The sequence below is a fragment of the Phyllopteryx taeniolatus genome, chromosome 19 (assembly GCF_024500385.1).
Source record: "Phyllopteryx taeniolatus isolate TA_2022b chromosome 19, UOR_Ptae_1.2, whole genome shotgun sequence".
Lineage (NCBI taxonomy): Eukaryota > Metazoa > Chordata > Actinopteri > Syngnathiformes > Syngnathidae > Phyllopteryx > Phyllopteryx taeniolatus.
Genome location: NC_084520.1, coordinates 4,601,061 through 4,625,783, shown reverse-complemented (window position 1 = coordinate 4,625,783; position 24,723 = coordinate 4,601,061). Strand labels below are relative to the sequence as shown.

Below are 24,723 nucleotides of genomic sequence, written 5' to 3'. Positions count from 1 at the left end.
GAGTGTAATTGAATCATACTACTTCATCCACATGGCTTGTCAAGGCCCTTTTATGATTTGAAGCTAATCCACGAGGGTGTTAAACATTGATTTAGTTCTGTATTGACAAGTTGCACTGGTGCAGAAAAGTAAATATTCGTCCAAACATAAACATAAACATAAACACAAAGCATGAGCAAAACTGAGTTTGGTTGTACTTTATTGAAGTATTTAACAATCTACTGACGTTATTTTTTGATCAATCCTCATCCACAAATCCTCATGTTCTGTATCCGAAATGAACAGCTGGCCAAGTTCTCCATCAAACACGCCAGGTTCCCTCTCGTACTCGTCGGAGTCAGTCTCGTTGCCGTGCAGCTCCTCAGAAACGATGCCGGCTTTTACAAAAGCTGGAACAACAGGGCAAGCAGATACCTTAGCCCAGGCATCCACAATCCATTCACCTTTTGTTGCATAACTCGCCCGGCGCTGCCTCCTAGTCTTAGTAAAGCTGTGTTCGCCATCTGTCATCCATCGCTCCCACACCGCTCGCAACTTCACTTTGAACACCCTGTTTACACCGATGTCCAGCGGTTGGAGTTCCTTCGTCAAGCCTCCCGGAATGATGGCAAGCTCCGAGTTATTGCACTCAAGTCGAATGGTGAATGTAGAGACGCTTCCCCCGGCTGTTCTTTGATCATTAATCCATTGCTCGAGTTGGTCTTCCAACTCGGGCCACCTCGCCTTGTTTCCGCGGAAACTCAGCTTCGTCTTCTTGACTTGGCAAAGCTCGGTTTTCCTGCTTCCTCCACTTGCGAGCCATGGATTCGTTGATCTTGAATTCTCTCGCGGCTGCTCGATTCCCATGTTCCTCCGCGTAACTGATAGTTTACAGTTTAAACTGTGCTTCGTAAGCGTGTCTCTTCGTAGGTGCCATTTTCGGGGGTCCTTTGCCAAACCGATGTTGTTTTGGACAATGCACATACCGGCGCTATATACCTACTGGGGGTGTTCCTTTAGCTTCCTCTGTCACGCGCACCCTTCCCCCTCTACGTCTTCATGCTGTCCTCAGTCACGTCCGTCTTTCCTCTATATAAGCAGCGTGTTTGCAGGAAATGCTCCCAGTCAGTCAAGCAGGGCGGAACTCGCTGCAGACATAAGGCGCCCCGTCCATTTTGGAGAAAATTTATGACTTTTATGTGCGCCTTATGGTCGTGAAAATACGGTAATAGTCACTCATGATGCAGTGGTACACTCACCTGACTTGTGCAGGCAGGGTGGATTCAGTTTGCACTCAGTGATGGTGTAAATGTCTCCGTGAAAGGTTGTTTTTCTCTACAGTACATGTACCCTAGGATTGATTCGTGTCCAGTCCAGGGTGTAGTCTGCCTTTAGCCAGAAGTCAGCTGGGATAGGCTCCAGCGCCCTGTAACCCTGAGCAGGATAAGGGTTATTGAAAATACATATCACCATCATTCATTCACACTTTTTATGGACTCTTTGGGTCCTTGCATTACACTGGGCCTCAAGACATGACTCTTTGACCTGTCATTCTTAGGTGTTGACGTTGGGGCATGATTTAAGCATTGCAAATAAATTACAATTTTGGTCGAACCAGCAAGCTTCAAGCTCATAATAACATGCAATTTCATGAGAACTTATTTGGTGGAGGTGATAAACGGTTCTTACTTGGGCATGCGACAATATTTCCTGTACGTCTGACAATCATTTTGAGTGGATCCAAAGAATTAACTGAGAGTTAATCAAAATCTCGACAGCAATGGAGCATCTTCACAAGGTTGCGGGTTCTGTGGATGTGCTTTGTAAATCTCTGCAGTACTGTGCTAAGATGCTGTCCTAATCATATTTGTCTCCAGATGACTGGCTGGTAATGGGGAACCACAGCAGCTCATCCGTAGGCTTTTATTGACCTTTACAATTTTCATCAGCAGTTATTAGTAACAGTGCTGACAAATCCACTGCTTGGCTTGATGGACTGTGAACCCTTTATTGGGATTTTTGATTTTTTGATGATGTGAATAACTTACGTTTTCCACTCTGTTTCTGCAACTACAAGCACAATAATAAAGTACATATTGCAAATGAGTATCTTTGTAAAGGCAGAATACTTGATATTTTTTGGATGGGTTTTAGATGGCGACGTGCAGACAAGGGGATTGCGGGGTTTGGGAGATTGGGTCCTGGGCAATCTTTTTCCCTTGATGCCCAAAGTTCCCTTTTTCCAGTGTTCTTTGTGTGCATGCGTGAGAGAGAGAAAGTGTGTCTGTGGCCTTTCAACAATAAAATAAAAAAAATATAATTTAGTTGCTCCCCTCGGTCACATAGGCCACGTTTACGAGCCCTGACTAATCCTGTAGCTCGGTGAATCGGCACTGCAGCTGCTAGAGAAGTTAGCAACTGACAGCACACCCTCTATCCAATCACACATTATGTGGAATATAATATTAAGAATGAAGTAAACAAAAAAATCTTAACTTTGTTCGGGATTAAGGCTCTTTAAATGGTGGCAGGCGTGTTCTGACTCCCATTCATGAATTTGAATGCGATTGCTAAATTATGAGTCACATCAGTCATAATAGGGTGTGGACAACAAACACATTAGTTGTCAGTTGATTATTTTTATTTCCCCTCTCAAAAATATGTTTTTTTTTCAATTGAGTTATACAGGATGTACATTAATGGGGGGAAATGTTTTCTTTTGGTCTCCTTTTTTTGTTTTTATATCACTAAACCTGGCAATATGACGGGGGTGTGTAGACTTTTTATATTCACTGTAGTAAATTTCCAAGCCACAGTTGACATGAGACATTTATAATCTGCGTGCACTTGCATATTCAACACAACATAATTGTCAGATTCATGTATTGAATTATTGTGCACTGAACCGCCATACAAATGAAATGAATGAATGATTAAATGTAATCATTTGACTCCATGGTTTACTATGCTTTTCTTAAGCAAAGCATTTTATCTGACATTGTAGGAAAGTAATATTAAATGTGACACCAGGTGAATGTGATTTGTGATGGATGTCATTGAAGATGACTCCTGGTGGTTTATGAAGGAGAGAAAGTATTTCATTTTTATTGTTAACGCCAACCTTTCAGTTGCATTACTGATGGATGTGCGTAATCCATAAAATTATTTTGACATCAGCACAAAGGACCGGCACGGTGGACGACTGACAAGCTCTGCCTCACAGTTCTGGGTAAAGGGGTTCAAATCCCGGCTCCGCCTGTGGAGTTTGCATGTTCTCCCTGTGCCTGGGTGGGTTTTCTCCGGGAACTCCGGTTTCCTCCCACATCCCAACAAAACAAGCGTGGTAGGTTGATTGAAGACTCTAAATTGACCGTAGGTGTGAATGTGAGTGAGGAATGGTTGTTTGTTTCTATGTGCCCTGCGATTGGCTGGTGACCAGTTCAGGGTGTACCCCGCCTCCCGCCCGAAAATAGCTGGGATAGGCTCCAGCAGCCTCCGCGACCCTAGTGAGGAGAAGCGGTAAAGAAAATGGTTTGATGGATCAGCACAAAGCTGTCGGTGAGAAACATGACTGTCTGAATCGAATGCTTCCAATCCCATCAGGATATGTTGCATGTTCTTTCTCACGCTCTTTGTACCACTCGTGATATTTTTTTGTCATCACGTTAAGAATAATACTTTTTAGCAAAATCTCCCTTTCCAGTTTTTGCTTCGACACATACACTCACAGTGGATTACATTTTGATTATAGTCCTTTGAGGAAAGAGAGTGATAAATACTGGGAAGTGAACTACTGCTGAGTTTGTGAATATAGGAGGATGACAGAGGGTCTAAATGTGTGTGAGAGCTTGTGCTTGCATGCAACTCATAACCTAAGCATCCAGATGAATTTGTATGCTAGAAATAATAGTTTTTTATGTTATTCTACTCTTGCAATCTTACTCCATTTATCTCTCTCACCTATCCCTTGATAGTGTCACAATACTATGTATGCATGTGGGTTGACGGTGTACTGATCTAAATCAGCTGGGATAATGCTATCCATTATGATTTGGGAGAAACAAACTTTCCACCATCAACAATATAAGTTATTGTTATGCTGTAAAAGTGTCCCAAATGGGCGGTTTTTATATTGACCAAAAGTAAAAATGCCAAAAGAAAAACTCAGAATTAGTATTGAAAAAAGGACCTGTGTTTTAACATTTATAAGTGTCATATTAAACGGCAACACAGCAGGGTAAAAAACAGTCTGGACAGAATGTGTATTCAGCATAGAAGAGACAAATTGTGCAGTTCCCTGAAGCGCGTTCCCCTCGTGGCAGTTTGGTTTGATGTGAATGCAGGAGGCAATATTTGCCTCTTGTTTGATTAGTTTAAATACCCCCCTCCCCCTTGGTTTTGTCTGTGTGTGACCTGTGTCATTGCATTATTTAATATCTGTGGTCCTGCAGTCTCTCGAGAAAGTCTCCTTGTCATCTGCTGATATGCTCTCCAGATTGTAAGAAGCATGGGAAGCATGAGAATTTTTTTGTAAACATTTACTGTCTGACGAACTACAATAATGTATGATCAAAGCAATAGGTCTAAATTATCTAATGTATTCATATGTGCAATTTGTGGACATACAGTTCTGATGGATATGTTGCCAAACAGGCCTTTAACAGAGATTGATTGGTTACGTTGACATTGGGTTTGATTGATATCGAGATTAACATGAATGCAAAAACAGATCTCATTTTGCTGATGATTCGTTATGTGGGGTCAACCAACATCCATTCTTTAAAAAAGACATATAAAACAATTATTAGGCGTCTAAATAGCATACTTGTCATGTTTTTTTGATTTGTTTTTTGTTTTACTTGCAGACCTTCTGTTTTGTTTTTGGGGGTGGCTGTCCTGTCTGATACAAGCAAGTGACTTGCTGATTTCCTTGCAATGCCAACCAGGGGTGGAGCTAAGCGATTGACGGAGAGAAGCAAGAAAGTTCTACATTATTTGCGGAAGTCTAGAATGTGTGTGTGTGTGTATTGGGGGGACTGTAAAGATATACTACCATTTTCACTAGTAGTTTATGTAGTTCATGACCAAGCTGCTGAATTGCATTGTCAAATAATGTGCAGATCTGTGCATGTTGACACATTGCCAGCACAACGTAGCTGCCAAGTCATGCACAACCAAATTTGGTGTGGCCCCGGTCATTGTTACTGTTACATAAAAATGGAGTGGACGTTCAGAAGAACTTGCTCACAGTCACGTTTTCAGGAATACATTTCAAGTATTCAAGTATATTTTACATTTCAAGATTCATGTGGTTGTTTAATTTCACACTTGATGGGTGGGCATGCACTCGAGAGACCAAACTGTCTGTAAATAAACAATTCATGTTGATTTTCCATAACATATCCCCTTTAAAACAACATTTCCCTGGAAAATAATGGAACTTGAATTAAGCGGTTACAGGGTCCAGGGAATTTCGTTTGTTTTAATGCTCACAATTCCTATTTCCTAGATTGCATAATAAAGGTAACAATTTATACCCAGTACATTATGATGGCAAAGGATTGTATTCATTTATTTATGTTGTATTTTTTTAATTGCAGAAACTAAACCAGGAAGTGGTCTGTGCAAACCAGGAAACATCACTGTGATTGGGAACGTGGTATACAGCGGGCTGTTCAACGAACACTTCTGGCATTTTGGGCTTCCCCTTGTCACCAGACTGGTTAGTTACCTTCATCAAGTTTTATCGTCCTGTATATCTTTTGTCTGGCAACTGCCGGCCTTCTTCGCTATACTTGATTGTCTTCTCCACACACACAATGGCGCACCCACTATTTTATACACTTACACAACATCTCTTATGCTGTCTTGGGTGACCAAATGGTGGAAAATGCATTCATGAGCAGTTTCAAATGTCTGAAAAGTTTCTTGTTTTACATGGCTTTTTTTTCCAGCCTCTTGCTGTGTTCCCAACGAACATTTACCTATGTTTGTGGCTATGCCTTCAAGACTGTTGTTGTTTTATCTGAGAATAATGGATGATGTCCTTTCAACACACTAATGCAATATTAGTGGTTTTTCAATTAACTTTGAATTAGACTGTAATCTCTTCCATGTCACTTGCTGATTGCAAGGCTGTTTTATTGAACTGCTGATAAACGTTACAGTTGATTGATATTGATGTTGTCTCCCCATACTGGGATACAGCAGAGGATATATGTTGGCTTGTTTGTGCAACGTAAAACATTAAGATGTCTCATTATTTCCTCTGATAGACATCTGACGGAGGTTTATGGGAAAACACTTGATGTCTTTTGTGTGTTTTAGAGTATTATATTGTATACCTTTCTGCTTGGAAATTTATTGCAAGTCAAAGCTTGCAAAGTAGGACTTTGAAATGTTAGTTAAAGAAATTTAGTGTTCATTTTTATCCCTGTGCATGTCTAAAATGAACCATCTGATATCATAAAAATGAATATTTACATTGGTCATATTTTATTTAGACTGCTGTATACTAATGCGGCTATTTCGTATCCCTAACAACATTGCTGATGTAGAGCGTCTTGGAGCTGGAGCTTCAAAGTTAACAGCAAGATTCTGAGCGTCTCATTTTGTTTACACAGCTCTCATTGCGTTGCAGAGATTTGGGGTGTATTACGCCAAAGCAGAGAGCAAGGTCATCATCTGCTCGCATCAGCTCTTTTAATGGTAATTTTGCTTCAAGACTGCTGTTATTGCTGATGATGATAATCATCATTACCATTATGAGCAGTTGGCTATTTGCTGCTTGGTTGTTTACACCATTAAAAAAATCAAAAATAAAAAAATCACTGGGGCATCATGCAGAATAATGGTTGTGTTATGCATTCAACTAATAAGTAAAATTGCTCACCTCAAAATTAGAAAGATCGTTCCACAGAAGACAAGCTGAAAGCTCTGCCTCTAATTTAAATTTTAGGAACACTCGGAACAAGTAGACCTGTATCTGGGAATTGCATTGTTTTATTGTTATTGTATGCTACTATAAGGTTTTTAAGATACAATGGCAGTTGACTATTAGCATTGATGTGTTTCAGTTAGTGTAACCCTTGCCGAGAATCTTCACAATTTAGTTTTTGCCACAACATTCTGAACATCTATTGAGTACTTAAGGAGTTTGTTTCAACAGCTTGACGAATTAGGTTTTTTGTTTTGTTTTTTTAGACAGGATTTTTTTTCTTCTTATTATGGTACGCCTACATTTAAGGCACCTTAGAACTCAAATGTTTGTCCCAAACCAAGCAATTTGCAGGAGCTTGATCACTGCAGTTGATATTGTTGTATGGTATCCAGTGATTGAAGCCTTAGCTTGATGGAGCCCCGTTGGCATGGTTCATGTTTACAAAAAAATAATCACACCGCCATCTATTAATACCATTTATCACTTGGGTCGTGGAGGGAAGGATGAGCCGGTGTCTGTTCTGATTTAGGAAGAAAGGATGGTGCACCCTGTATAGATCGCCAGTCAATCCAAAGGCTGAAAAAACATAAATCAATAAATAAAATCTGACAGACAAAACCCTTGGAAAGCACGGAGAAAGTGAGCTTGGGCCTATTGCAAACAGTTTTTAAGTTTGTGTGTGTGTGTGTTGTTGTTGTTGTAAATAAATCAATACAGTGTTATCAACCACATCAATTAATGAATCAAGTGTTTGAACAAAATTATTCTTATTCAAAAATATTTAAAATTGTTTTGCACACCATTCTAGTTAAACAGTGGAAGACGAGTAGACAAGCCCTTGCAACACGGCTTGAGCTGAATAGAAAATATGGAAGCCTTAGGTAAAATACTAAATGATTAAATGTTCTTTTGTAGAGACTTTTTTTTTGTTAAGTGCTTATACAGTATATCAACTACACTCCCTAGTGGTAACACAAATCTCATCAGGAGTTACCGATCCAAACTGATGGATGGGGAAACGTCTAAAAAGTGTTGAGGGACAACATTGGAGAAAGGAATAGATCAGGTTTTACAACTAAATTAGAAATAGCTCTGTTTTGAAATAACTTGCTGATCAAGATTTGGTGTTGTAATTTTGGTCTTGAATACAGAAAAATAAGAATTCTACTTTGAATCGGGCTTAAGAGATCATTTCTGGGGGAAAAAGGGGAGTAATGAGTTGTATAAATCAGTAGAGCTATACAATAGGCAAAACTGTTAAAGAGAAAATGCACAATGGATTCGGAAAAATTGGAAAGTGAGTGACACAAGTTTGCCAAAATGCCTATTGTCAAGTCACAAAGGTCCTTTAGACAGATTAGTCACAACTGGAGCTTTTTGGCAGTCCACATCAGTTCATCATGTTTACAGGCGCAAAATGAATCATATCAAGAAACAATGTGGCGGCTCGGTTACGATGAGAGAGCTACCTTGCTCTAATCCAGCACAGGGTATCTTGAACGTGTACAAGGTACAATAAAATTGCAAAACTATCAACACATTCTGGGGTGAATTGTGCTGGCTCGTGACAGAAAGCTTGGTTTCAGCCGCATTTTATGGATCCTGATTAAAAACACCCAAGAATGTTGAAGAACAAAACATTGGATTATTTTGAGGTGGCCTTTCTGCACACAGATGAAACACTTATTTTGTAGAACACTTTGCTACAGTGGCGGCACGGTAGACGACTGGTTTGAACGTCAGCCTCATAGTTCTGAGGACCCGGGTTCAATCCCCGGTCCCGCCTGTGTGGAGTTTGCATGTTCTCCCCGTGCCTGCGTGGGTTTTCTCCGGTCACTCCGGTTTCCTCCCACATCCCAAAAACATGCATTATTTGGAGACTCTAAATTGACCGTAGGTGTGAATGTGAGTGTGAATGGTTGTTTGTTTGTATGTGCCCTGCGATTGGCTGGCAACCAGTTCAGGGTGTACCCCGCCTCCTGCCCGAGGACAGCTGGGATAGGCTCCAGCACGCCCGCGACCCTAGTGAGGAGAAGCGGCTTGGAAAATGGATGGATGGACTTTGATGCAGTTGCCTCAAAAGATTGTTTACAAGTTGTTTTTGTGACACTTTTGGATTTTTGGTCTTTAACGGAAGGATACCAAACATGTTTTGCCAAGTTGTGTATCTAGGCAGGTAAAAATAACAGACAAAACAGTTTTTTTATTTTTATTTGTATAATTATTTTTATTATTTTTTTAAACTATGGTTGCCAAAAATTGCACACTGTGGGAGGAATAAAAAAAATATTGTTCCTGCCAGTCTCAAATTTCAAAATTGCTAATGATCAAGGAGCAGGTCAACAGTGTAGAAAATCACCTGCAGTAATTGGTGAAATGGCAAATTTAAGATGAGCAGTCAAGAGAGCATTAGACTGAGCAGAGGGCTGACTCAATATGCTTACTGCTGCACATCAGGGCCGCACTGTATCAGCCTTTGGATCAAGTCATTGTCTGTATGCCTGGTGCTGATGTCAGTACCTTTTTTCATTGGCAACAGTGTGATGGAGAATTGTATAACTATTTGTTTTACAACAATAGCATTCTTCTGACCTCACTTAAATAATCACATAAATCAGCAGTATAATGCATCTAGCAATATTGTTTGAACATGAATGTTGGACATTGAATACAATGTAATTTATTTAAAATTAACTTACTGGCTTTTTTTTGGGGTGGGGGGGGGGGACTACAAAATATTTTATTTTAATTTATTTATTTATTTTTGGAGGGGAGGGGGGCGCCGGCTAAGACACAAAAAATTGGGCCTAACCACATGCTGTACAACCAAATCATTTTGTGGGTTGAAGAAGATTTTAGGGGGGCTTCAGTCCCCTTAAAATAGGCGTAGCAATGCCACTGAGGCATGCAAAGTGTAATACTAATTCTTTATCCTTGGGGTATTTTGATATGTCACAAACATATTTTCAAGGCACCTCTCCTAACTTGAAGAATGGAATTTTGCTGGCGTTTTAAACGTAAAAAAGTTGTTTTTGTTTAAAGTGTCCGTCTTGTTGATGCTGTGTTATTGCAACAAAGTGGATGTGGCTGTTTTCTGTTGTTGGTTGAGATGTAAAATGTACATCATCCCACTAAACAGTGTTTCAAAAATTCCCCTTTTGCCAGTATTTACAGTTTGTGCAAGGGAGTATTTTAGGCAGTGAAGTAGTTAATGTGGCAGCTTGAATCAGTGGTTGTATTGACTGCAACAGTGATGTCGGGGTTGGTGGTCGGTGTTTGAGGGCCAAAGTTGCTGAGTCAGGCTCGTATTCAATACTCACCCACTCTCTCTCTTGCCTGCCTTTCTCACAGATTTGTATTGCAACTAACAGCTTTCACATGTAGATGCACTTGGTACTGCACATTGCATACATGCATTTGGAGAAATAAAATACAGACTAAATACAAGGAAATTTGCTAATAAATAACATCAGAAAAACTTTTGTGTATGACTTTAAGGAAATTCAATGATCTCACTACATTAAGCAGAACTGCCTAATATAGTATATTTATGTTTATAACTGTGTACAGGCACCAATAGATTATATCTGTCATTGTCATTAATTTGATCAAAAACACTGAAGAAAAAACTCTAATGTAGCAATTTTAGCATGTTAAAACAGCCAAGCTTAAAGTCCAATTTTCAAAATGTTATTGATGATGTAAAATTGTAGGCATTCATAGTAAAAGCAATTCTTATTGACAGAGCAAATGGTGGTGGCCCATTGAAATGGTCTTATTTTCATAAGGGTAAAGACAAAACTGCATAACGGCAAAGACATAAACAGCTTCATAAAATTCACGTGTTACACAATTTACGTTGCCCTTCAAACTCTTCGGATACAAGCGCATAAATGATCATAACTTCTCATTAAACCCATTACACTCTTGTCTTTATACGATCAAAATAACGATCACAATAATGGTAAAGACATGCAATAGCTTTGACACTTTCTCATTTTGCTGTCTGCTATTGTGTAAATGTGAAATGACTGCCTCATCCTTGCACTTCAGCTCACAGATCCCGCTGATGGATTGCAACAATATAATGAAGCTCTCCCCAGTATTCTGGTAGACTTCTTGAGTGACAAACAAGTACTGTTTCTGAAAGAATTCTTAAGACATTAAGATGCATTTGCTTTAGTTTGTTTTTGTTTTTGTTTGTTTTTATAGAAAAGGCATATTAAACAATTGGTGAAAAATCCTATATAATATATCCAAAAATGTAATTAACATCTTCAGAAAACATGTTGCAAATCATGAAAGTTCATTTCGGACAACTAGCGGTAAAGACATTTTGGCATTAAAAGTTTGAAAATATTACTTGAATATTTAATTTAATTTAATAGTTGCTATCTTAAAAACATAACCTTTGATGGATAACAACTGCCAATAATTCAAATACTCATATCAGTAACATTGATTTGTTTTCAAAAGGAAAATCAGCGGGCCGTGTATTTACCATTATTGATAAAATTAGAAGAAAATGATCCATCTGTCGACTGCCGTCTGTGGCATTATTTAGTAATATTGATGATAAAAAAAATACTTCCAGTACTTTTGCTTACTATCTTCCACCAGAAACCAAGTAGCTGTCTTTTGACATTTTAGTCTTTTGCCTTTTGACATCAATTTCCAACAAGTTATGTCCAGCCTGTAAACCAACCATGTTGTCTCTCTCCTCCCTCTCCCATCCCCTCATGTTCACGTTCTCCCCTCTGCATCTAGCCGCTCTCTGTCTCATCTCCTCTGCACTTGTTCTTCCCTGTTGCAAAATTCCGCGCTATCGCTCAGTGTGGTTAGCGCCGGCTTTTCCAAACCCCCAGTATCTCCCGCTGTCTTCACCTGGGAACACTACAGAAGAAAGTCTCAAACGCGCCTCCCTCGTAAAACACTGGTGCCGAACCGAAGCTGCTCTGGACGATAATAGGAAGCAGAGGGAGGAGGCAGGTAAAAAGAAAAAGTAGAGGGGAAAAAATTGATAGGAGAAGAGGTTGGAAAGTTGTGAAGACAAGATAGAAGAGAGGTAAAGCGGGGATACAGTAGCAACGCCTTAGAGCACTTTCCCCTTTTTTGCCTCTCTCCACATTGTTTTTTTTTCTCTTTCCTTCCCCCTTTGGCAAAGAAGAAGAGGCTGAGTTTTTAGTGAAGAGAAGCAGCTTGAGGTTTTCTGCAGCAACTCTGAGAGGCGAACACTGTCAGCGGGAACGGGAGACCGACTGTCTTCAGGGGCAGCGGGACACATAAAAGGGACTTTATAACTTGGCTACATATCCACAAACACAGGGGCAATTAACTGGTTGTCAGCAGACGGCGCTGCCAAAAATTATATCCCTGAGACGGGGGGAAAACGTGAAGGGACTGAGGAAGTAAGACTAAAACCGCAAGACAGGATAGACAAAGTTTGACCAAGAGAGAGAAACAGAAAATAAAAGAAGAGCCCTGGCCTCACCTCTTTCTTTGCAAGTCTTTCATCCTTCGGTCTTCCGTCCTCTCTCATCTGATATGATGATGTATTTCTGGGTAAGTACTGAGGCCTTGTGGCTGACACACACACACACATGAAATGCAACACTGTGGGCATGACTCTAATCACAGCTCTTTGTGCCTGGTTGATCAAAAATTGTGTGGTTATTGATCTTAATTTCTAGTTTGTCTTTAATTAAGAACTTGCAAACTCAGACAAGGTTGCATCTGCGCATCCTCATACTGACAATCCACCATTTGATTGACAACTTACACCATTATGGTATGTTTGCTATCACATACAAGTGCAGTTGTGTCAATTTGATTGCAGCTTAGATTTCACTGGATTGGATAGCTACATATTTAATTATAGCCAGTATCTTGTCTTAAAGAATAAAGAGAATGACATATGTAATATCACATTCTTAGCTAAAGAGATGGCCCTGAACCACCAGTTGTGAAGGAGCAGGTCAATGTCATCAGTTTCTCATAAATTCCTGCATACAATCTTCTTTCTCTTCGCATGATCTTTTTCTCTGGCTGAAGCTGGTCCTTCCTACGGAATAATTAACGTGGAAAGTCAAAAAATTTTAAAATAATCATCATAATACAAATACTATTTCTAGCTGACTAAAATGAGGCATACTAAGTGCTCCTGTGATATCCTGACATATTGTGTGTCAGTTTGGTCCAACTTTAAAGGCACAGCTTCACAGAATGTTCTCACAACAGTGCACTACACAGCACTTTTTTAATCTTTGTACTGCTTCCCTTTTTCAAATGGTAAAACAAAACATAAAGATGAAAACCAAAGGTCTTGTACAGTATATCTGCTGACTGCATATTGCACAATAAGTAACTGCAACTGACTGAAAAATGGAGACAAATCACACAGCTGCTAGTTATTTGCATGGATGGGTGCATTCAAATTATGTTGCATGATGTTACAGAGCCTATAATCCTCCTAAAGTCACTTTTGGCAAATGAATTGAATTTGCTTTTTTATTATTTAAACACATTGTTGCACTATAGTTATAAGAAGGAGGAGAAAAGTAATGACAAATGTGAGAGACTGACTGACAGGGGCTCTAAAAAGTATTTTTAATTGAGCATTTATCAGTTGAAGTGGTGGGGCGAAATCTATTTTACAAGGGTATCAAATCCCTGGCAGCGCCCCATGTGTTTCATGGTAAAGTGAAAGATTTTTTTTAATTGTAATTTTTTGGTATGACTGAATGAAATAAACATTTTATTTTCAGTGCAGCGTGTATATCTGCCATGTTTGCACTGAAAACGAAAAAAGATCTTATCAAAACAAGTAAACAAATTCTAAAAACAAGGCATTTTGTCCCTAAACTAAGTGTAACAAATCTGCCAAAATCGAACTAGTATGAATTGAAGATTGAAGATTCTTAAAAGGAGATCTTGTATCTTAAAACACATCATTTTGTCTTGTTTAAAATTTAGAGAAAAAGTCCAAACTGTCTTAAATTAAGTGCAGAGATAGTGAAATAAGATACATTAATTTCAAATTTTGCATTTTTGCAGTGTGTGTATTGGTATAACTTTTGCTGGAAAATTGTTATTATAATATTGTGTATTTAATATTTTGTATTTACAATCAAATGCTTGTGAGAAAACACTGAAAACTAGAAGGTGCAATTCCTGGAGAAATTGCGTGTGAATGCTGCAATGCTGATTGAAATCATGTGCTTGAACACGTGCTGAACACGTAGAAGTAGGAACGGTGCGAATCGGTTGAGAAATAAGGAAACTGTAGCTAAAAATGAAGAATGTGTCTTATTCTGGCTAAAATGCGGGTATTTTAGAATTGCACAGTGCAGAATGTGGGTAATGTGGGGAATGTGGAAAACATGTAGTAAGTGGAATGAAATATGGAAGCAGGGGGGAAGAAGGCAGAATAGAGTAGACTGGGGAAAGAATGTGGGTGTTTTAACAGTAAAATGTGGGTGGAAATGTGGAATGTGGGTAATATGGGAATGTGGGGAATACGGGAAGGTGTGTTGAAGAAGTTCTGAATGAGCTGAATGTTTTAAAAGTGAAAGAGAATGATGCGAAAGTATTTTGTTCAATGTGTCATTGGGAATGAATGGGAATTATTTGGGTGTAAAATGTGGAATTGTGGGTCATGTGAAAATGTTGCGGCTTAGATGAGTAATAGCACGAGTCACGTGAATTTTTCGAACATGTCGAAGTTGGAACGGAGTGAATCGGATGTAAAATGGCAAAGGAGAAGTCCGTCAAAAATAATAATAATAAAAATAAAGATACAAATAAAGGTAGAATAACATATATGTGAATGCTTGAGCAATATTTCTGCCAGACAGACAGTCATTTTTTGCCGGTTTAGATTGTCAATGTATATTATGGTATGCATGTGGTTGATATGGTTTATTCCCATGTGCATAAAGAAGCATTTTTGGTGCTACTATATTTTTCGTTGGGTATCAACACGTATCGTGTTGTTGCTAAATTGGGCAGTAATGTGAAAGATGTGTATTCACTATAAAAAAAAATAATAAGATTAGCTTTTATTACCTATTATGCAATAAACAGTAGTGCCACTGAGGGCTTTTTAAATGGTTTTGACATTCAGGTTACCAAGTAATTACGAACTGCTGTGAGTGTAAGGGCCACTTACGTCCTGCAGTGCAGCAAGCATAATATGACATGATCACTCAGGACTCCTTAATTGCCTTGGGCTCGCATGTAAAAACTCTTGCTTGATAATGGTATGAAACTGAAAACTATTATAATACAAAATATATAAAATATTAATAAAACATTGACCAAAACTTATATATTTTGCTGTAAAGACAAATTGGAAGGCGATTAAATGAATGTTATTTGCCTCAAACAGTGCAATGTCTTTCTGACTCATCCTGGATGGAAAGTTATCAGTTTTTGATTGAATACGTGCAAATACTTTGTTGATCTACAACCCCAATTCCAATGAAGTTGAGACGTTGTGTTAAACATAAATAAAAACAGAATACAATGATTAGCAAATCATGTTCAACCTATATTTAATTGAATACACTACAAAGACAAGATATTTAATGTTCAAACTGATAAACCTTATTATTTCTAGCAAATAATCATTAACTTAGAATTTTTTGGCTGCAACACGTTCCAAAAAAGCTGCGACAGACTGAGAAAGTTGAGGAATGCTCATCAAACACCTGTTTGGAACATCCTACAGGTGAACAGGCTAACTGGGAATCAGGTGGGTGCCATGATTGGGTATAAAAGGAGCTTCCCTGAATTGCTCTTTGAAAGCAAAGATGGGGCGAGGTTCACCTCTTTGTGAACAAGTCGTGAGAAAATAGTCGAACATTTTAAGGACAATGTTCCTCAATGTACAATTGGAAGGAATTTAAGGATTTCATTATCTTCGGTCCATAAATTCATCAAAAGGTTCAGAGAATCTGGAGAAATCACTGCATGTAAGCGGCAAGGCCGAAAACCAACATTGCATGCCCCTGACCTTCGATCCTTCAGGCGGCACTGCATCAAAAACTGACATCAATGTGTAAAGGATATCACCATACGGGCTCAGGAACACTTCAGAAAACCAATGTCAGTGAATACAGTTCGGCGCTACATCCGTAAGTGCAACTTATAACTCTACTATGAAAAGCAAAAGCCATTCATCAACAACACCCAGAAACGCCGCCGGCTTGTCTGGGCCCGAGCTCATCTAAGATGGACTGATAGAAAGAGGAAAAGTGTTCTGTGGTCCGACGAGTCCACATTTCAAATTGTTTTTGGAAATTGTGGACGTCGTATCCTCTACGCCAAAGAGGAAAAGAACCATCCGGACTGTTATGGAGCCAAAGTTCAAAAGCCAGCATCTGTGATGGTATGGGGCTCTGTTAGTGCCAATGGCATGGGTAACTTACACATCTGTGAATGCTGAACGGTACATTCAGGTTTTGGAGAAAGATATGCTGCCATCCAAGCAACATCTTTTTCATTGACGCCTCAGCTTATTTCAGCAAGACAATGCCAAACCACATTCTGCACGTGTTACAACAGCGTGGCTTCGTAGTAAAAGAGTGCAGGTACTAGACTGGCCTGCCTGCAGTCCAGACCCATCTCCAATTGAAAATGTGTGGCGCATTATTAAGGATAAAACACGACAACGGAGACCCCGGACTGTTGAACAGTTGAAGCTGTACATCAAGCAAGAATGGGACAGAATTCCAAAGCTTCAACAATTAGTGTCCTCAGTTCCCAAACGTTTATTGAATGTTGTTAAAAGAAAAGGTGATGTAACACAGTGGTAAACATGACCCTGTCCCAGCTTTTTTGGAACGTGTTGCAGCCATAAAATTCTAAGTTGATGATTTGATAAAAACAATAAAGTTTATCAGTTTGAACATTAAATATCTTGTCTTTGTAGTGTATTCAATTAAATATAGGTTGAAAATCATTTGCAAATCACTGTATTCTGTTTTTATTTTTGTTTAACACAACGTCCCAACCATTGGTATTGGGGTTGGAGATTGATGGGTTTACTAGGTAGTAAATTAATTGATTGTGAATGGTTTTATTGAAAGTTTGGTTTTATTTCAGTGAAGTCAATTGATGAAATGGATTTATGTTGTGTCTGATGAATAGCATCGTCAAGAAGAGAGTTTCTAATTTAAAGTTGTACATCAGTGTAAAAAGGAGTACAGTGAATATGTACTCTAAAATCAACCCTTCTTGAGGATAATATTTTACAAAAACCTTCAGGAATACCTCTTAAGCCATAAAAAATGGTGGCGTTTTAGCTGCTGTTATGTGTGAGATCCTGTAAAAAGTCACTTTCATGAGATATCAGTTTAGCAAGCATCAGACTGCTGCAGCTTTTTTTGATGACACATTCTAAAAGAATATGTTAATAGAATGTGAGGAGCGGAACAGTAAGGCACTCACATTTAAAGTCTCCTCACTATCTTGTCAGTGCTATGATTATTATTTGATATGGCAAAAATGTTTTCAACACAATACCGGTACGAGCGTCCTGAACCGACTTGTGTTCAACTTATAGGTTCAGTTATTCTGTCGTTTTCTTGGTATGTTGCCTACCAAAGTGATTGGCGCCCCATCAATTGTCTTCAAGTAAAAAAAAATAAAAAATTGACAATGTACAATGAATACATGACTCAGTTATCTTCAAACCCAAAGCAATGTCGAGGGTAAAACTGCATTCACACATCATGGATAGGACCTCAGTCTCAGCAATTAGCTTTTGGGGAAGGAAGCACTCTGTCTTTTTGTCTTTTCTTTTGTAAAACCTCAAAAGCTCAGCACAGGAAAGCGATATGTACATTCTTCATTCATTTTACTCAAGGCAGGATTAACCATTATTTTATTAGCAGGGTTATTAAATATCATATGGATTAGCAGATGCACACTGGTGTGGATGTGAGTTGGAGCAGTAGTCGTCATGGGAGTGTCGACATGATGTTCAGAGGATTTAGTTGGAATTGTGTAAAGGAGTTTTTATTGACGTGCACTGAAAAACACGTGGACCGACCATATGAAAAAGACCGATGTAGCGCACGCCTTCTGGAGGCATTCTGCATGTTTTTCCAAGGCTATCTGGAGTGGAGGGAGACCCAGCAAGTCAAGTGTTTGTGTTTCCAGTCGTTTGACTGCTGGAGCAAACCTTGAAGCTTTGGCTTATTGATTTAATGCTAGCTTTGCTTTGTGATTCAGTGTAGCCCTGAGCTGTTGGTTGCTTCCTAGCTTTGAGTATCAGGCCCAAAAACACCCTAAACTGTCAATTGTAACACTGAATGAAATATAGCATATATTTTGAAAATCCTGGGCTTCATTTTTTTCTAATCAGTCTGAAGCTGCTGAAGCGCAATGGTTCATGCACAAAAAGTGCCATTGCAAACCTGCCTCCTATTTCACCCATGCTATGCTGCATTTAACGAAGTGATGATAAAAGAACATCTGTTTCGCAGCACATTTTCCACACCAACACATCTGTGGCTTTCTATATCATTTCGTTAAAAGGGTATTATTTAAGAAGACAGGATGAGAGTTAATAACTAAAAGGTCAGTCATGAAAGCATTTTAAAACTGCGGTGAGTGAATACAAACTGAGAGAAACAAACAAAAATGGAGACTCATGTTGTGGTCGTTCCTCTCTAGCGTATGTTCACCATTATTAAAAGTGATTATGAGTCTGGATTTACACCAAACGGTTATAGTGACACAAGCATTGCTGTAAACTTAGCAACAAGATTTCAAAACAGTGAAAAGCGACAGATCCAGTGGTTTTTGACTCGCTCCCCCAGAAATAAATATTGGAAAACAATTGTCAACGGTGGACCGTGAAGTCATTTAGATGTTACCTTCATTTACATTAATGGGGAGAAGGGTCAGCTCAAACCAACTAAACAATATGTAATATTTAATACTTGTATTATGTATGCACTATTTTACACTTCTGTGTTGCCATAGCCGCTCTATTTGGGCATCTGTTCCTGCAGCTTGTTTCATGTGTTCCGTTAAAGAGAACTGTCATGTTAGAGACGCAATATGTCACTCAGGAATTATACTGGCAGCAATAACTAAATAAATATAGATTTACATTTATGATGTGAAAGCTTGTAATTCTCATGCTGTGCTCTTATAAAATGCTAAAAAAAAATGGACCATCTGCCTTCATTGTCCTGGAAAACTATTTGTATTCACTTATCTCTATTCTTTAATTGTCGTGTATGTTTACTGTTAAAGAACTCACACTCGTCCTGCAAGTTTTCCCTTCTCCAATTACATAAATATTGTGATATGGCATAGATTTTTTTTTTTTTTAAATATCAAAGCTTGTTACTGTAATATTGTTATCGTTGGCAAATAATCGCACCATTTATCGTTACTCTTCAATTCCCACCCAAAGTGATCACACCCTCTCCCTCCTCTGCCTTTGTGTTTCTTTCACAGTCCTTCTTTATCTTGTTGTGCTCCTTTTTTCTCCATTTCCTCCACTCTATCTCCCTCGGCCCGGTGTGCTGTACTGCAGTTAATGATGGGGAGTCTGTTGCTGGTGGCTGTCTTCAGATATGAAGCATGCAGGCCCCTTTGATACTGAGGCAGCAAGCAAGTGCAGTTGACATTAGCAATTCCTCTTCATCACTACTCCTTATTGACTCTCACCCCCTGCCGACCCTTCTCACTCAGACACAAACTACAAATACACACATCCATATACAGTATACAGCAGAAGAATGCAAATGCACAGAAGTGAGTTCGCCGGGTTTGTGTAAATGTCTACAAACGATCACGTGCGCAGCTAAATACACACTTATTCTACTTACACAATCGAAGGCATCATTTCAATGTGCTGCAATGAACACACATCCCAATGCACTGCTGAATTTGGAGCGATCCCTTTGTTATATCTCTGACAACTAACAGAGTGAAAGTACTTCCATCCATCCATTCAGAGACTCCCAAAAGGAACAAAGACCTCTCGTCTGAAGGATGTGAGGGTCATAATAGGGGCCGGAAGAAAAGAAACACAGCAAGTAGCCGGAACTAATGAACAGGTACATCAAGAGTGGTTGTGGAGGAAGGAAACTGAAAAAGCAAAGAAGGAAAAAGATTGTCTGAGGAAGCAAACTTCTTGAGGGCAGGTCAGGATCCAGGTGCTTACCGGGGACACGGATAGGGAAAAAGGTGATGACCGGGATGTTTTCCTTCCCCTCGTTTGTACCCGCGGGGTCATTAGCGTTAATAATTCATGCTGGACATGGAGGAATGGTCACTGCTCAAGAGGAGGGAGAGGAAAAATAAAAGAGCAGCAACGATGAGTATAGAAGAAAACTGCAGATGCTTCTCCCCTCCCCTCTCCTCTCCTCTCCTCAGTGTGCCTATGAGCTGATAAATAATTGAGTGTGCTGAGCAGGGGACTGCATGGATTAGAGGAGCAGAGGGAGCAGGAGGCCTGTTGGAGCCCAAGACAGTGAAATGAGTGCCTGCTCTTGAATAGAGATTACCTCCTTTCAACTCTTCTTCTTCTTGTACCAGTCTTGACCCCCTTCAGTGGTTCTGCCGTCAGGACAGAGGTAAGGTTCCCCAGATCTCAGGGTGTTTCTGATGAAACCCCACTCGATCCCAATTATGCGCACTTGACTTGAGCGTGTCTTAGACTCACTGAGTGAACAGCATTGAGTCCTAAGTTGAGTGTGTTCACACTTCGAATTTGGCTGTCAGAAATACAAAATGATACAGTGTGTGTTTACTTTGTCTTCGGACAGAAGCTTTCATATTGGCCCAAGAGTTGTCCAGTAAAAGTATGTGAATAACGTTGCCATCCGAGGAGACAGCATATCATCCCAGATTTCAGGAGGTTTTAGAGTACCATGGGTAATTTCTTTTTGTCTTCACCATCATGCACTTTTGTCTTTACTGGTATGCAAGAAGTGCATTTCAGTGGGCCACCACCATTTACTATGTCAAAAAGGATTGCCTTTACTGTGAATGCCTAAAATTTTAAATCATCAATAACGTTTTGAAAACAGGACTAGAATTTCTGAAAAGGAGAGGAGGAGGTGATTCTGACACCTTTGCGGAACTATAGTGAACATGGCTCCTTTGACACAACAGACCAGGTATATTTACTTGCATGACTACCTACCATTCTTTTGGACGAATTAAGCACTTATGTTACACATCAAGAATTCTAATTAGTTTTGTTGGTTTCCCTGTGCTCTCTGCTGTTATTTTAACACCATAGTCCCATTGACCAGAGATTGTCTTCAAGCAGCTCGGGCTGCATCTCATCAAGCTGAGCTGTCCCCTTGTTTGGTGGTCAGAGCTCAGATGATTACGTTCCCAATTTATCTAATGAACCACACAATCAAAGAAATTTACCCAGTTGGGGCTTAAACCGGACCTACTTTTCAATTGCGAACCCGTAAGGTGCTTTAATGTTTTATATTACATGTAACAATGTAACATTATGCATAGTTTGAGCATTAATACTGTGCTTAAATATATGGAAATGAAAATTTGTTAATATGAAATTATTAAATTATAGACAGATTGTTTTTGCATGTATTTTATGCACCATGTCTGTTTTCCATCGATTTCATATATTGCCTTGTTGGTTTCAGGGATGACACAAATCGGAGCAGCCAGGTGGTACTCGTTTAACTTTGGTCCAGCAAGTTTGCTGCTAATATGAGATACTGTAGAATGACCATGAAGAGAGTAAGACAAGAGTAGAGAGGGAAGCAGAAATATAACAAAGTTCATTTGTAAATATTTCAACACCACACCTATAACACCAACTGTCAGAAAGTGAGCAGAGTAAGGTTCCCCAGGCTGGAAGTTAGCAAATCAATAAATCTGCTTCCCCGTAACCTTTGTGTATTCAAAGCAAGTGTTTTTAGTTGCAGGACTGACTGTCAGTTGTCTGCTTTCGCGTCTCACCCCAGTGCATGTTGACATGCTCCGATTTATTAACAAGAATCAGCAGGCTGCAGTTATTTTATTTAGTTACAGTTGGCTTGGGCTTTTGGAGGAAAACTGGTTTTGCTCAGAGCTTTAGCCTCTACGAGTGCCACTTTCTTATTTGGATTAAACAAGGCAGTTAACATTTAATTGTTTGGAGAATTTAATTTAAAGTTTCATGTGATTTCCATATTGAAAACCAAATTTTTTTCTGACCTTGATAATTATGAAATACAATTCAGGCTAATTGGTAAATATTTATTTTTTGTCATCCTAACATGTCCATCCTACTCCATTTGTGTATTTTGAATTGCACTTGACCACATGTGGCGTCTGTAGCAATCGTCCACCTGGGTGCTTGTAATCCTTAGTCTCGCTATATCACAGCAGTTTCCACCAGGTGCTCAACTCTTTGCTGTGCATGCTTCTATTCACTGTGTGCTGTAATCTTCACAGCGATAAGGAGATTAAATGGTGAGCAAGAGAGGGGATTTCAAGGATTTCTCCTGTGAGTACAAAGGGATATCAGTGGGAGGGAGGGGGGGGGGGGGTATTACTCAAGGTTTTAACGGTGTACACTGAGAGTGAGGGAGCAGCAGCGAAATGGTAAGAGGGAGATGGGACTAAATGGAGAGTGTACTGGAGTAAAACAGAGCAAGACAGTCAGGTGTTATCACCAAGGACCATCATTTGAAGTGTTTACAGAGGAGCCACCGGGGAAAGGTCAGTGAGCCAATGTGTTCTTATCGCCTTGGCGGCAGTACACGATCACTGCAATGACAGGACTGAATGTTACCTGCTCTAAATTTCTGACCCAGATCACCGTTTAACTGCTTCAAGTGTGAGCTGATTGCTGACAGGCTAAAACAACACTACTTCCACTCCAGACTGAAGTAATACAGGGAGTGAAATATTTGGAACCTAAATTCCCAGCTATGAAGTCCAAGGATTCTGGAATTCTATTCTGTTTAACCAGTTACACTCGTATAAAATAGGTTTCCCAGTGTACATTATTTCCGACATTCTTTTATTAATGTCAACGTGTCGTTTCAACATACATTATTGTCCTGAGCGGCCATAACGGAGATGTGAGGAAGGTTAATCCAGCACGGCGATGTTCATCTAAGCCCGGAACTGTCGGATGCTCAAGGGCATTGTGTGTCATTCATGGTGAAGCAGTCACCAGGTGTCCCGCCAAAACTCTTGCCTCTTCTCACGCACTGAACAAAGCAAATACCACAGCATCTCTTTGTAGACGTGCTGTTTGATTTTGAAGCCCATATTGTAAGGGAAAACTTATAGTTTGTGGTTTGGGTTTGAAATATATATATACCAGTCGTGGAACTTTTCCGACACACTTCGTATAAGGCTTATTACCCTGTTAAGGATTGAGGAGAGAACTGAACCCATCCCGGTTTAGTTAGGATGAGGATTAGGTGACGAGATGGCCTGTTCGCCAGTCAATCACAGGGCAAATGGGGACTGCTCCTACATCAGCAATGTAAACCACTACCAACTGCCCTGTCTGACCAAAACATGAGCTGTTTAACTTGTATCCTTCTTCCCTCACCACTGCATTTGTACACAACTTATGTTACACAATCTTATTAACAGCCGTTCACTAACATTTACACTTATGTGACAGTTAACAATGTTGGTACCCTAAACATTGCCTGTACAGTCAATACTGGTTTTATGATGGTTTGACTCTGGAGTGGATCACTTCAATTATAATTGATCTCTGTGGAATCTTTATTTTCGTCAGTCAGTCAACAAGTGTCATAGACCAGATTGTGTTGGATGCTGGACGTTACACTCTATATTTTTCTCAATTTTTGCCTTGGTATGATCTTGTTTGCCCCAATGATTTAATTGAACGGCTTGTGTGAAGGCACTCAATAAACAGGCCAAAATGAACTTTCCAAAGTATATTGTTAGACGCAATGAACAGTCCAATTTGACGTTTACAATTTTTCTATTCAATCAGCATTATATCTGGATCTTTCAATGCAAGTTTTTCACTTCATTAGGTTTGGCGAAACAAAAGCCCCAAATTTACAGAGTACAAAATCTTTATACTTGGGGTGCTCCGATCAGTATTTTATGCTGCCGATTCTGATACGATCATCCATTAGTGACATCTGCCGATCACTGCCGATACCGTTCATATTGATAAGCTGTAAATCTTTCTATTTGTATATAGTGAGTGGTATAGGCTATATGATTCGACGTGTTTGTTTGGGTTTGCTTTGCAGGTGCTGTGCGCCTGCACATTGTGAAGCGGGGTGCTACACTAGGGCTGAGTGATTATGGGGAAAAACAATAATCATGATTATTTTGATTGATATTGAAATCACGATTAATCTTCTTCTTTTCCTTTCGGCTTGTCCCTTTAGGAGTCGCCACAGCCCGTCATCCTTTTCCATGTAAGCCTATCTCCTGCATCCTCCTCTCGAACACCACCTGCCCTCATGTCTTCCCTCACAACATCCATCAACCTTCTCTTTGGTCTTCCTCTAGCTCTCTTGCCTGGCAGCTCCATCCTCATCATCCTTCTACTAATATACTGACTCACTCTCCTCTGGATGTGTCCAAACTATCGAAGTCTGCGCTCTCTGTCTCCAAAACGTCTAACCTTGGCTGTCCCTCTGATGAGCTCATCTGTAATTTTATCCAACCTGGTCGCTCCTAGATAGAACCTCAACATCTTCATTTCCGCCACCTCTAGCTCTGCTTCGTCTCTTCAGTGCCATTGTCTCTAATCAGTACATCATGGCTGGGCTCACCTTCTTCTTTTCCTTTTGGCTTGTCCCTCT

General features: G+C 39.6%; 1 protein-coding gene across 6 annotated transcripts in view; it reads left to right on the top strand.

Moving 5' to 3' along the window:
* Positions 1 to 24,723, top strand: part of rbfox3a (RNA binding fox-1 homolog 3a) — a 585,838-nt gene that overhangs the window by 370,095 nt on the left and 191,020 nt on the right. For 3 of the 6 annotated variants that reach the window (XM_061755993.1, XM_061755991.1, XM_061755992.1), the window contains one exon: positions 5,580 to 5,701. In XM_061755993.1, coding sequence (XP_061611977.1) covers positions 5,580 to 5,701 — 122 coding nt within the window. Of the gene's footprint in view, positions 1 to 5,579; positions 5,702 to 11,672; positions 12,482 to 22,467; positions 22,631 to 24,303; positions 24,334 to 24,723 lie in introns of those variants that run through there. The other 3 variants (XM_061755997.1, XM_061755995.1, XM_061755996.1) reach the window with 3 other exon arrangements.